Source organism: Bufo gargarizans, chromosome 2 (assembly GCF_014858855.1).
Source record: "Bufo gargarizans isolate SCDJY-AF-19 chromosome 2, ASM1485885v1, whole genome shotgun sequence".
Lineage (NCBI taxonomy): Eukaryota > Metazoa > Chordata > Amphibia > Anura > Bufonidae > Bufo > Bufo gargarizans.
Window position 1 is genome coordinate 152,794,343 of NC_058081.1, and position 14,310 is coordinate 152,808,652.

The window sequence follows — 14,310 nt, forward strand, 5'->3', positions numbered from 1 at the left end:
ATAATTTTGACAAAAGTTACTCTACACTAGAAATAATAGTGTCATCTGTGAGTTGACTTTAAAAAAAATTGCTACTTTGTTTCCCCCTTGACAAGGGGTTGAGGGCTTAGGCCACTTGCCGGAGGTACACGCCGGATCCGGAAAAACGCAAGTGTACTGAAAACATTTTAAGACTGATCAAAATGCTTTCAGAGTTACTATGGCAGCCAGTACGCTATTAAAGTCCTGGTTGCCATAGTAGGAGCGGGGAGCGGGGGAGCGGTATACTTACAGTCCGCGCGGCTGCCGGGGCGCTCCAGAATGACGTCAGAGTGCCCCATGCGCATGGATGACGTGCCATGCGATCACATCATCCATGCGCCTGGGGCGCCCTGACGTCACTCTGGAGCGCTCTGGGAGCCACACGGATGGCAAGTATGCTGCTCCCCCGCTCCCCACTACACTTTACCATGGCTGCCAGGACTTTAGCGTCCCGGCAGCCATGGTAACCATTGACAAAAAGCTAAACGTCGTATCCGGCAATGCGCTGAAACGACGTTTAGCTTAAAGGGACACTGACAGGGCCAATAAGCATATTGAGGTATATATCTGGCAGTACAGGTCTTATAATGGGTATGACAATCATCTAAGTATCCCCCCTGTCCACATTATACATACAGTAAACTTAAGTTTTATAACCTGCTCCAACGGTCTTCAATCTGCCCAAGGGGCGGCGTTTCACCTCTCTTGCGCCCAGCCAGCCTCCCCAACTGCCGCTTTGAAGCGCCGCCCAGCAAACTGAATATTCAGTTTGCTGGGCGGCTTCTGCGGTCCCCGCTCTGAAGCGCTGCGCTGAACAGTGCCCTGCGCATGCGCCGGATCTTGTGAAGTCGGGGACAGTAAGCGCCGCCCAGCGAAGTGAATATTGATGAGCTGGGCGGCGCTTACTGTACAGGACTTCACAAGATCCGGCGCATGCGCTGGGCACTGTTAAGCGCAGCGCTTCAGAGCGGGGACCGCAGAAGCCGCCCAGCAAACTGAATATTCAGTTTGCTGGGCGGCGCTTCAAAGCGGCAGTTGGGGGAGGCTGGCTGGGCGCAAGAGAGGTGAAACGCCGCCCCTTGGGCAGATTGAAGACCGTTGGAGCAGGTTATAAAACTTAAGTTTACTGTATGTATAATGTGGACAGGGGGGATACTTAGATGATTGTAATACCCATTATAAGACCTGTACTGCTATATATATATATATATATATATATATATATATATATATATATATATATATATATATATATATATATATATATATATATATATATATACATACCTCAATATGCTTATTGGCCCTGTCAGTGTCCCTTTAAGGCCGGATCTGGATCAATGCCTTTCAATGGGCATTAATTCCGGATCCGGCCTTGCGGCAAGTGTTCAGGATTTTTGGACGGAGCAAAAAGCGCAGCATGCTGCGGTATTGTCTCCGGCCAAAAAACGTTCCGTTCCGGAACCGAAGACATCCTGAACGGATTTCACTCCATTCAGAATGCATTAGGATAAAACTGATCAGGATTCTTCCGGCATAGAGCCCCGGCGACGGAACTCTATGCCGGAAGACAAGAACGCAAGTGTGAAAGAGCCCTTAGAGACACTATATCAGCATCTCCATCTGGAGAAAGGGAGTAGTCCTTGATGGAAAAATAAACTTTCCATATCACAAGGAAATTGCGTTATGTTATTTCTAAAAGTCAGCTTGTTTATATCTTATTTCATAAGCGCCCTGCCTGGTAAAGTCTAATTAAAAAATTCTTCTCAATGTACTTAACTTTTTAATCCTTTTAAACAGGTGGGTATGTTGCCAACAGCCTGGCGATCATGACGGATGCACTTCATATGCTTACTGATCTGAGCAGTATTATCCTGACTTTACTTGCACTGTGGTTGTCCGCAAAGTCTCCAAACAAGCGTTTTACATTTGGATTCCACCGCTTAGGTAGGTTTAGCTTGCGCTACTTAAAGGCTATGTACACCTTTTACGGGCTAAAAATCTTGGTGTCCGTCTGATGAAACTGAGACAAACGGATCCGTCCTGGTACACAATGTACCAGTAAGTGAATGAGGACGGATCCGTTTTCACTGCCACAATAGAAAACTGATCCGTCCTCCATTGACTTTCAATGGTGTTCAAAATGGATCTGTCTTGGCTATGTTAAAGATAATACAAATGGATCTGATCTGAACGGATGAAGACGGTTGTATTATCTGAACGGATCCGTCCATGACTGATCCGCACAAGACGCAAGTGTGAAAGTAGCCTAAACCACATTCTTATCAGTAAGATAAGAACTGAGCTATAAGTGTTTGAAAGGTTAGAGAGCAGAGATAAGAAGCAGTCAGTTCCCTGCCTGATGGAGCAAAGAGAAAATGCAAATCCTGCTAGTAGATAAACTCAAAGCTGCGCAGAGAAAGCGGCTCATCATTTTTAATAAAAATCGATTTAAAAAAAAAATGACTTTAAGCTCAAAACTAGTACAATGCCATAATACAAAAAAATTGCCTCCAAATGTGTACATAGCCTTTAAATGAAGTGAAATATGTGTCAGAAATGGCTACAATAAATGGTAGAGGTCACTGATGTTTGCTTCACTTGTAATGCCATTGTCCTTAGCCTTTGAATTCCCAAATTGTGAACCTGAAAACCAGATTCCCTTTTTTGGGAATTCTCAGTTCTAAGGGGTTGTGCACTGTAACAATACTGATGACCTATCTTCAGCAAATATCAGATCGGCAGAGGTCTGGCTCCTGACACCCCTGCTGATTAGGGTTTCGGCGCTTGTGTGAACCCTGTTTCCTCTTCAAAGTTTACCTCGGTGCACACCAAGTGAATGGGATGAGCAGTTATTACGCTGCATTACCACTACTAGCTAGATGGTGTGCAGGTAAACTTTGAAGATGATACAGTGCTTGCACAGGCACCACAACCACTTCAAGCAACTGATAATCAGGGATACAGAAAGTTAGACCCTCAGATATGATATTGATGACCTATCCTGGGGATAGGTCATCAATATCATTACAGCACACAACCCGTTTAATAGGGGAGGGTCTTGTACAGAGTGAGTACAAAATGCATGCCTTAGTAGGGGTAGTTCAAAGTGGAGAACCCTGTGATGGGGTGAATTCTTGTATTCCCCCCCCCCCCCCCCCCCAGGGGTCACTCTACGAGAGAATGGATGGTAGTAACCGGGACTGATCTGTGTTCCGGATGTCAGTTGCAGCATCTCCCCCCATCACTTACTGTATTAGTTTATATAGCGCTTACATATTCCGCAGCACAGTATGGAGATTGAAGTCACTCTTATTGGAGGGGTTCACAATGTAAACTCTGAAATAACCTGCATATTTTTGGAGTGTTGGGGAAACTGATGTACATGGAGCAGATACAAACTCCATGCAGATGTTGACCTTGGTTGGATTCAAATCCAGGACCCCCAACCCTACAAGGCACCAGTGCTACCCACTGAGCCAGAGAGACGTCACAGAATTGAAAGCTAGGATATAGAGATCTAATCTCTGCCTACAAGAAGTACTGACATATTATATACAATAGTTCCTTGACGGTGAAAGGGGTAATTAGTGTTGAGCAAAGCGAGCTTGGGATGCAGAACCGAAGGTTGCTTCGCTCAAAACTTCTGATTTAATACTGTACGGAGATCCGTCTCCATACACTATTAAAATGTATGGACTCCGATGAGCCGAAGACACATCGTTGAATAACTTCGCTAGTGGAAAACCACTTTAAAACTTCGAACCAAACTCTCAACACTAGGGGTAGTGGCCGCACCCAAGGGTTCAGCTTTCATTTTGTAACCTGCACTTAAAATGTAAACCTTACATAAGCCCATTATTTATAGTTTAGTAATGCATATTTACTCTTGATGAACTGGTTTATAATGGGTATCTTTACTCGTCTACTGCAATACATCACTTTATGCCAATGACTGTGCTATTGCTCAATATGGAAGATGTGTATTTGACTCAAAGTGGGTTTTTGCTCAGGGGGAGTACACGAAAACTCTTTCAAAATTCCAGTGAATGGATTTTCTCAGTTTTACATCTACATGTGCATCCTTTTCAATGTGAGAGTCGCTTCCTTCACTTTTACTGCTGCCCCTCGTGATCCTGGCAGCAGACTGTTATTTCATAAATTACCTCTGTCTGCTGATGGGTGGACAGTGAAGCTGCACATTGAAGGCAAATGTTTCCTTCTGTTCCAAGGCGCAGGCAGGATACATGCTCGCGTAAAACAGCCGGATTTATCCCATGGAGCACATCTGATCTAACCTGATCTCGTTCGGTGCATGTGGAGCTCATCTTCTCTTCTGTCCTTGCAGAGGTTCTGTCGGCCATCATCAGTGTGTTACTGGTGTACGTTCTCACAGGATTTTTGCTTTATGAAGCAGTTCAGAGAACAATTCACATGGACTACAGCATTAATGGAGATGTAATGCTGATAACGGCGGCTGTCGGTGTTGCGGTGAACCTCATGTAAGTTAAACACTTGGCTGGTAAGGGTGACTAGACTGATTCTGCAGTTAAGTGTGTATCTATATACAGTTGCAAGAAAAAGTATGTGAACCCTTTGGAATGATATGGATTTCTTCACAAATTGGGCATAAAATGTGATCTGATCTTCATCTAAGTCACAACAATAGACAATCACAGTCTGCTTAAACTAATAACACACAAAGAATTAAATGTTACCATGTTTTTATTGTACACATCATGTAAAAACTCACAGTGCAGGTGGAAAAAGTATGTGAACCCTTGGATTTAATAACTGGTTGAACCTCCTTTGGCAGCAATAACTTCAACCAAACGTTTCCTGTAGTTGCAGATCAGACCTGCACAACGGTCAGGAGTAATTTTTGACCATTCCTCTTTACAGAACTGTGTCAGTTCAGCAATATTCTTGGGATGTCTGGTGTGAATCGCTTTCTTGAGGTCATGCTGCAGCATCTCAATCGAGTTGAGGTCAGGACTCTGACTGGGCAACTCCAGAAGGCGTATTTTCTTCTGTTTAAGCCATTCTGTTGTTGATTTACTTCTATGCTTTGGGTCGTTATTCTGTTGCAACACCCATCTTCTGTTGAGCTTCAGCTGGTGGACAGATGGCCTTAAGTTCTCCTGAAAAATGTCTTGATAAACTTGGGAATTTGTTTTTCCTTCGATGATAGCAATCCGTCCAGGCCCTGACACAGCAAAGCAGCCCCAAACCATGATGCCCCCACCACCATACTTCACAGTTGGTATGAGGTTTTGATGTTGATTTGCTGTGCCTCTCTTTCTCCACACATAGTGTTGTGGGTTTCATCTGTCCGCAGAATATTTTGACAGTATTGCTGTGGAGCATCCAGGTGCTCTCTTGTGCAAACTGTAAACGTGCAGCAATGTTTTTTTTTTTGGACAGCAGTGCTATCCTCCCATGAAATCCATTCTTGTTTAGAATTTTACGTATCGTAGATTCGCTAACAGGGATGTTGGCATATGCCAGAGACTTTTGTAAGTCTTTAGCTGACATTCTTCTTCACCTCATTGAGCAGTCTGCGCTGTGCTCTTGCAGTCATCTTTACAGGACGGCCACTCCTAGGGTAGACTTTCTCTATCTATAGACAATTTGTCTTACCGTGGACTGATGAACAGCAAGGCTTTTGGAGATACTTTTATAACCCTTTCTAGCTTTATGCAAGTCAACATTTCTTAATTGAGAGCTCTTTTGTGCGAGGCATCATTCACATCAGGCAATGCTTCTTGTGAAAAGCAAACCCAGAACGTGTGTGTGTGTGTGTGTGTGTGTGTGTGTGTTTTTTAATTATTATTATTATAGGGCAGGGCAGTTGTAACCAACACCTCCAATCTCATCTCATTGATTGGACTCCAGTTGGCTGACACCTCACTCCAATTAGCTCTTGGAGATGTCATTAGTCTAGGGCAGGCATGCTCAACCTGCGGCCCACCAGCTGTTGTAAAAACTACAACTCCCACAATGCGCTGCTGTAGGCTGTTCAGGCATGCTGGGAGTTGTAGTTTTGCAACAGCTGGAGGGCCGCAGGTTGACCCTGCTTGGTCTAGAGGTTCACATACTTTTTCCACCTGCACTGTGAATGTTTACATGGTGTGTTTAATACAAAACATGGTAACATTTAATTCTTTGTGTGTTATTAGTTTAACATGTTAAGGACCTATGACGAGCACTGCTACTTAGCGCTGTATGACGAGTATACTCGTCATGGCATTAAACTGTCACCATGTCTGCAGACATGGTGACAGCGCTGAGTGCCGGGCTGTTACACACAGCCAGGCACCCAGGGTCAATGCCGAGGGGAGGGTGCTGTGACCCCCCCCCTTTGTATCGGCGATCGCTGCAAACTGCAGGTCAATTCACACCTACGCTTTCTGCAGTTTCTGATAGGGACCGCGGGGATCAGAAACTTTAAAATGCCCAGAATAAAAGATATTTTTTCACCCCCTCCCCCCTGCACCCCTGAATGATTTTATGCGGCGGGTGGGTTGCGGCAGGCGGGATCGTGATCCCCCCCCACCCGCCTCCTCTTGAATATTTATTGGTGTTCAGTGGGTATATACCAGAGTGTCAGCACATTGCTGACACTCTGGTATAAACGTCTGACATCTGTGCTGCGATGTCAGCTGTTTAACCCTTTCCATACGGACCGCAGTATGGAAAAGGTTAACAGTCAGGGAGCTCCCTCCCTCTCCCATCGGGGGGGCTGCTGTGCCTTTGCAGCCCCCAGACAGGATGGGGTGACAGAGGGAGGGAGCTCCCCTCCTTCCCCTTTCCCGTCTGCTCAGTTGTGGCAGACGGGGAAGGTTCCCATGGCAACAGGACGCCTTCTCAGCATGCTGCTGTCCATGGTGCTGAACAGATCTGTGCTAAAGGCATAGATCTGCTCAGACAGAGTAAGTAAAATACAGTACAATATACTATACTGTATTATACAGACATCAGACCCACTGGATCTTCAAGAACTAAGTGGGTCTGGGTAAAAAAAAAGTTAAAAACTGTCTTCAGTTCAGTTCATGCTGCGCTTTTTGCTCCGGCCAAAAATCCTGAACACTTGCCGCAAGGCCGGATCCGGCATTAATGCCCATTGAAAGGCATTGATCCGGCCTTAAGCTAAACGTCGTTTCGTCGCATTGCCGGATCCGACGTTTAGCTTTTTCTGAATGGTTACCATGGCTGCCAGGATGCTAAAGTCCTGGCAGCCATGGAAAAGTGTAGTGGGGAGCAGTATACTTACAGTCCGTGCGGCTCCCGGGGTGCTTCAGAGTGACGTCAGGGCGCCCCACGCGCATGGATGACGTGATTGCATGGCACGTCATCCATGCGCATGGGGCGCTCTGACGTCATTCTGTAGCGCCCCGGGAGCCGCACGGGCTGTAAGTATACTGCTCCCCCATAGTAACACTGAACGCATTTTGAAGACGGATCCGTCTTCAAATGCTTTCAGTTCACTTGCGTTTTTCCGGATGCGGCGTGTAATTCCGGCAAATGGAGTACACGCCGGATCCGGACAACGCAAGTGTGAAAGAGCCATTAGTTGTCCATAACAACCAATCAGAGCTCGGCTTTCAGTTCCTACAGGGCTCTGAAAAAATTAAAGCTGAGCTGTGATTGATTGCTATGGACAACTAAGGGTACTTTCACACTAGCGTTATTCTTTTCCGGCATTGAGTTCCGTTCTAGGGGCTCAATATTGGAAAATAACTGATCAGTTTTATTCTAATGCATTCTGAATGGAGAGCAATCCGTTCAGGACTGAGATAGTTCCGCAGCATGCTGATCCAGATCCAGCATTTTTCCCTATTTAAATGCATTAAGCGTTCCGGCAAAACTGATCTGGCATTGCGGTGTGCACATGCTCAGACTGCAAAAAATGTAAAAAAAATAAATGCTGGATCCGTTTTTCTGGATGACACCGGAGAGACGGAACCAATATTTCAATGCCTTTGTCATACGGATCAGAATCCTGATCCGTCTGACAAATGCCATCAGTTTGCATACGTTTTGACTGATTCGGCAGGTAGTTCCGGCGACGGAACTGCCTGCCGGAATCCTCTGTCGCAAGTGTGAAAGTACCCTAAGACAGATTTACTATTAGGCAGTTTGATTTGGAGATATTGGAGGCGGGCTACTTTTGTGAGCCACCCTGTATTTCCTTTCCACTTCTCTAACATTTTTATTTTATTAATTTTTTTACAGAATGGGATTTTTGTTGAATCAGGCGGGACATCCTCATTCACACTCTCATGGTGGCCCTACAAACCCACCCCCCACTGCTCATGGCCACAGTCACAGTAGCCTGGCAGTACGAGCCGCATTTGTACATGCGCTGGGAGACCTTGCTCAAAGTGTTGGTGTACTCATTGCAGCATATATCATTCGTTTTAAGGTAAGAGTCCCATATGGAAATAAGTCCCATTAAAGAAACCACTGTATTATCTTATAATTGGCGAGGTTAGCAGCATCGCGTCTCCTCCAAGGTTACCGCATTAGCTGTTTGCCAAGCATCAGTTTCAGGATTATTTCTTCCATAACAATTCACGTGACGGTCACTGGGCGCTTTAATTCCGATGGCAGGTCATGAGGACAAAGTGCAAATAAACCCCTTCCTGAGCACTGCAGAGAAATGTATATTTATGAAGGCTGGGCCATTTTTCTCTCACTCCCAAATTTCCAGTGTCCTGGGAATCCGAGGCTTCAGATGCCCCTTTTGAGCACTGATTGTTTCCTGCTGTGTTACGATGGAAATGTCAGGAGGAGGCAAGTGGATATTGTATACAGATCAGCTATGGATAGTTACCATTACCATATAGTTCCATTTACAAATGGTACTTGGCCCCCAGGATGAAAGCAGATACAATGCCTGGTAAGACCAGCTCAGCTGAATGTAATGATATATTTCACATAGTTACCGCTCAACATAGGGTTGAGCGGTAAACCGGTGTCAACGATATACCGTGGTATTAAGGAACAGCGATATGGCGATATTGCTGTTTCCAAATAACCGCGGTATTTGGTGATGTCATATGCATGCTGACCGCTCCCAAATCTGTGTCAGCCCGCCCCTGCATGGTGCATCTGCGTACCGTACGTTTTAGTTCCTGCAGCCCCCAGCTCCTCTTCGCTCCCATATTCAAGTGTCCGCCCACTGGCCAAGCACAGGAGGCGCGCAAAGTCAGTCAGCAGTCCATGTTCATGCCAAGGTGGGGGAAGAGGAGTGAGAGACCCTAACGGCCCAGGTGTCAGAAATAAAGGTGGAACTGTCTGTCTTCTGCGGTCCTGGCCCTGCCTGCAAGCTGCACTGCACATGGTGATGGCACTTGATAAACTATAATGTCTCTCTGTTGCCCCCATACTGGGGCCACAAGACATTATTATACTGATGGCGGAGGGGTTACAAATTGTTGTCCCATCCAGTATAATGTCACCTTGTGGCCCTCTTACAGTATAGTTCCTAAGTCCAGACAGTATAATGTCTCCTAGTGGCCCTGGTGACTCTTGTGGCCCACTGCCTGCCGAGCGGCCAGCCCATATATATTATATAATGTCTCTTGGTGGCCTTCTGCCTGCCCATACAGTGCATAATGTCTCCTTTTGGCCCCCCATACAGTGTAATGTCTCATTGTGGCCCCAATTGTTTTATTTTTTTCGAAATGGGTATTTATCGCGATTTATCATTATCGCGATACATTTCTTAACCCCTTCCCGACCGCAATCTGTATATATACATGATAGCTGCACATACCCCGTGCAGCTACCACGTATATAAACGTTCTGGCAGCTCTTTAATCCAAGCGCTGCATACAGTGCAGTAATGCCGGCAAGGGACCAATCAGAGTGGCCCCTTGCCGGCAATCGATCCGATTGGTTAGTCTGTGCAGACTAACCAAATCGGATTGCGGCAGTGAAAAAAAAAGAGCAGATTTCAGGCTCTGATCTGCGCTCTGCAGATCAGAGCCTGAAATCTGTGTCCTCGTGCCCCCCCTTTTCCAATCCATGCAGCCCCCCCATTTGTGCCTCGCCCCCCCCCCCCCCGATCTGTGCAGACACCCATCTGTGCCCCCTCCATCTGTTCCCCATCTTCCACAGTGCTGCCCCCTCCTTGAGTCCGCCCCCTGCTGGCGTGACACCCCCCCGTCTGCCCCTCTGCTGTGTTTGATGGCGGCGGCTCCATTCCTGATCCGCCGCCATCATTAGAGTGTCAGCTTTATGCTGACACTCTGCTGTAAGTTCTGTAACCCCATAGATGCAGCGGCATCCATGGGGTTAATAGAGGGAGGGGGCTCCCTCTCCACCATCGGGGCTGCCGCGCTGCGATGGCAGCCCCGATGGTTGCCATGGCAACCAGACGCTTTGCAAAAGCGTCCGTTGTTGCCACCTACAGGGCATCTGAATGTATTAGGCCCCTTTCACACGGGCGAGTTTTCCGTGCGGGTGCGATCCGTGCGGCGAACGTATGGCACCCGCACTAAATCCTGACCCATTCATTTCTATGGGGCTGTGCACATGAGCGATGTTTTTAACGCATCACTTGTGCGTTCAGTTGAAATCGCAGCATGCTCTATATTGTCCGATTTTTGACGTGACGCAGGCCCCATAGAAGTGAATGGGGTGTGTGAAAATCGGATGGCATCCGCAAGCAAGTACGGATGCCGTGCGATTTGCACGCATGGTTGCTAGGAGACCATCGGGATGGAGACCCGATCATTATTATTTTCCCTTATAACATGGTTATAAGGGAAAATAATAGCATTCTGAATACAGAATGCATAGTAAAACAGCGCTAGAGGGGTTAAAAAAAATAATAATAATTTAACTCACCTTAGTCCACTTGCTCGCGAAGCTGGCATCTCCTTGTGTCTCCGCTGCTGATGAACAGGACCTGGGGTGAGCTGCTCCATTAAATAGAGCTTAAGGACCTTCGATGACGTCACTCCGGTCATCACATGGTCTTTTACCATGGTGAATCACCATGGTAAAAGATCATGTGACGTACCATGTGATGACCGGAGTGACGTCATCGAAGGTCCTTAACCTGTATTTAATGGAGCAGCTCACCTCAGGTCCTGTTCATCAGCAGCGGAGACACAAGGAGATGCCAGCTTCGCGAGCAAGTGGACTAAGGTGAGTTAAATTATTTTTATTTTTTTAACCCCTCTCTAGCGCTGTTTTACTATGCATTCTGTATTCAGAATGCTATTATTTTCCCTTTATAACCATGTTATAAGGGAAAATAATACAGTCTTCAGAACATCAATCCCAAGCCGGAACTTCTATGAAGAAGTTCGGGTTTGGGTACCAAACATGCGCGATTTTTCTCACGCGAGTGCAACGCATGACAATGTTTTGCACTCGCGCGGGAAAATCGCGCATTTTCCCGCAACGCACCCGGCTCTTATCCGGGCAAAAAAACTGACGCCCGTGTGAAAGAGGCCTTACACTTTGCAATGCAAGAGCATTGCAAAGTATAGTACAGCGCCACTGGATCTTCAAGATCCAAGAGGGACTTGATAAAAAAAAAAGTGAAAAAATTAATAAAAATAAATAAATAAATAAAAATGTAAAATTAAAAAAAATTGCCTTTTCCTATGAAAAATAAAAAAACTACACATATTAGGTATCACCGCGTCCGTAACGACCATCTCTATAAAGATATCACATGATAGACCCCGTCCGATAAACACCATAAAAAATAAAAAGCCGTTTTTGTCACCTTGCATCACAAAAAGGGCAACAGCAAGCGATCAAAAAGGCGTATGACCCCCAAAATAGTACCAATCAAACCGTCACCTCGTCCCGCAAAAAATGATACCCTATTTAAGACAATCGCCCAAAAAATAAAAAAGCTATGGCTCTGACTATAGATACACTAAAACATAATTTTTTTGGTTTCAGAAATGCTATTATTGTGTAAAACTTAAATATATAAGAAAGTATACATATTAGGTATTGCCACATCCGTAAAGATCTTCTCTATAAAACTATTATATGACCTAACTCCTCAGATGAACGCTGTAAAAATAAATAAATGAAAACTGTTCCAAAACAGCCAATTTTTGGGTCACCTTGCCCCATAAAGTGTAATAATGAATGATCAAAAAATCCTATGCACCCAAAAATGGTACCATTAAAAACCTCAACACTTTCTGCAAAAAACGAGCCCCTGCACAAGACGATCGGCAGAAAAATAAAAAACATATGGCTTTCAGAAATCCAATCCAGCACAATCTGCCTTCCAAAAACCGTATGGCATTCCTTTCCTTCTGCGCCCTGCAGTGTGCCCGTACAGCAGTTTACGACCACATGTGGGGTGTTTATGTAAACCGCGGAATCAGGGTAATAAATATTGAGTTTTGTTTGGCTGTTAACCCTCAATGTGTTAAAGAATTTCTTTTTTTTTTTTCATAAATAAAGGTGAAATATATTGACTCAAATATATGACTATCATGAAGTACAATGTGTCACGAGAAAACAATCTCAGAATGGCATGGTTAAGTGTTCCAAAGCTATTACCACATAAAGTGACGCATGTCGGATTTGTAAATTTTGACCTGGACACTGGGGCATCAATGACCCTTGGTCATGAAAGGGTTAATATCGTTATCGTGGGAATATTTTTGATATCGCCCAATCCTAGTCCAACATAGTGTTGAGCAAACTTGTATTTTAAGTTCGGCGTCCAAAGTTCGGGTTATTGAAGAATCCCGTTATGATCCGTGGTAGCGGAATTGTATGACTGAGCCATTCCGTCATGAAGTGTATGCTGGCCACAGACTTCTATTATGATGGAATGCCTCTTACAGGCTTCCGTGGTGCATGCTTGTTCAATAACCCGAACTTTGGACGTCAAACTTGAAAGTTCGCTCAACTCTAGTCCAACACAATCTGTGCACGCTGGCACCTCCTGCTTCCTCTGCCAGCATCCCCCCCCCTTCCTAGATGTACAGGGTCAGGTTCCTGCATAGTCTTCCCTCTGGCCCTGCAATCAAGCAAGAAGGAGAGGTGGAGCAAAGGTGCAAAGAGTGTCTTATGTCGCCCTTGGTGCACTTAACAGCTCATTTCTATATGGATTATAAGCACCTTTTCTCTAGAATGAAGAAAAGAATCAAGACTCCCTTTAAAAATGTGTGTAATCTGAGAGCTAATTGCTACATGTAAAGTGGGCCTGACATCTGATGGTAAGACAGACCCAGATCATGTTTAACATGCCATCATTAATTAAGATTCCAATTACTAACGTTGCTAAAAATAAAAACCCTTAAATAATCCGTCATACAGATAGATTTTCGGCTTCACACAATATTATAGGGCATCTGTCTGCAGAGTTGTGCCTATATATAAAATGCCCATCTATGCCCTTTCTAGCTAGGTTTACATGATGTTTGGCAGGTTGTTCTTAGATTTGCCTTTTTGATCAAAAGGAGTGGATTGTGGCACAAGGGGTAATGAAAACAGCTCCAAAGTTTTGTAGGGAATATTTCCCCCGTGTGCCGCAGTCAAGGTTTCTTTTTGATCTTACAGGAGGACAAATGTCCCAAACATCATGTAAAGCTAGCCTTCTACATCTGTCAACAGTTGTAGTAATGAACACGGGAATAGTTTTTTACATCAAGGTCGGTGAAGATTGTGCTTTCATCACTACTGGTTTCCACTGTTTTCAGATTTTCCCACACATTGCTATTAGACTGATGAACTGAGGGCATTCGTAGAAATGATGGATTTAAATCTAATGTTTACTTTACTTCTCCAGCCAGAATACAAGCTTGCAGACCCCATCTGTACCTACGTATTTTCCGTACTCGTCCTGTTCACCACAGTGCGCATTGTAAGAGACACTGTACTAATTATACTTGAAGGTGAGTAGAAATTTTGCTTTATATATAACTGCCATGGATTTGCAATGCAAACTTTGCACCACAAATCTGTTCCAGTTTACAGTGCAATACAGGAATCATGGAAGTGCAGCAGATTGCTTATTCTTATGGAGAATTGTCTTGGACTGCACCTCTTGCAGTGCATAGGTTAAATTCTGCAGTAAATCTGCATAGCAAATTGCAGAAAATAAGTTGCATGTAGAATTGGCCTTAGGTGTCTCTTTATACTTGTGGTGGGAGAAATTTAATGCTATGCAGGAAATTGATCACTTTTAAGCCAGAGCTCAACCTAGGTGATGTTTTCAGACGCCTTACACATTTTCTACAGTAGTCTAGCTGGACTACGTGATAGATTATTAGAACATGACTAATATATTCT

The 14,310-nt window shown here is 44.9% G+C and overlaps 1 protein-coding gene across 1 annotated transcript in view; it reads left to right on the forward strand.

Moving 5' to 3' along the window:
- SLC30A4 (solute carrier family 30 member 4) overlaps positions 1 to 14,310 on the forward strand; it is a 44,344-nt gene that overhangs the window by 4,449 nt on the left and 25,585 nt on the right. Inside the window, exons 2-5 of the mRNA XM_044279610.1 lie at positions 1,822 to 1,968; positions 4,370 to 4,523; positions 8,257 to 8,446; positions 13,808 to 13,913. Coding sequence (XP_044135545.1) covers positions 1,822 to 1,968; positions 4,370 to 4,523; positions 8,257 to 8,446; positions 13,808 to 13,913 — 597 coding nt within the window. The remainder of the gene's footprint in view (positions 1 to 1,821; positions 1,969 to 4,369; positions 4,524 to 8,256; positions 8,447 to 13,807; positions 13,914 to 14,310) is intronic.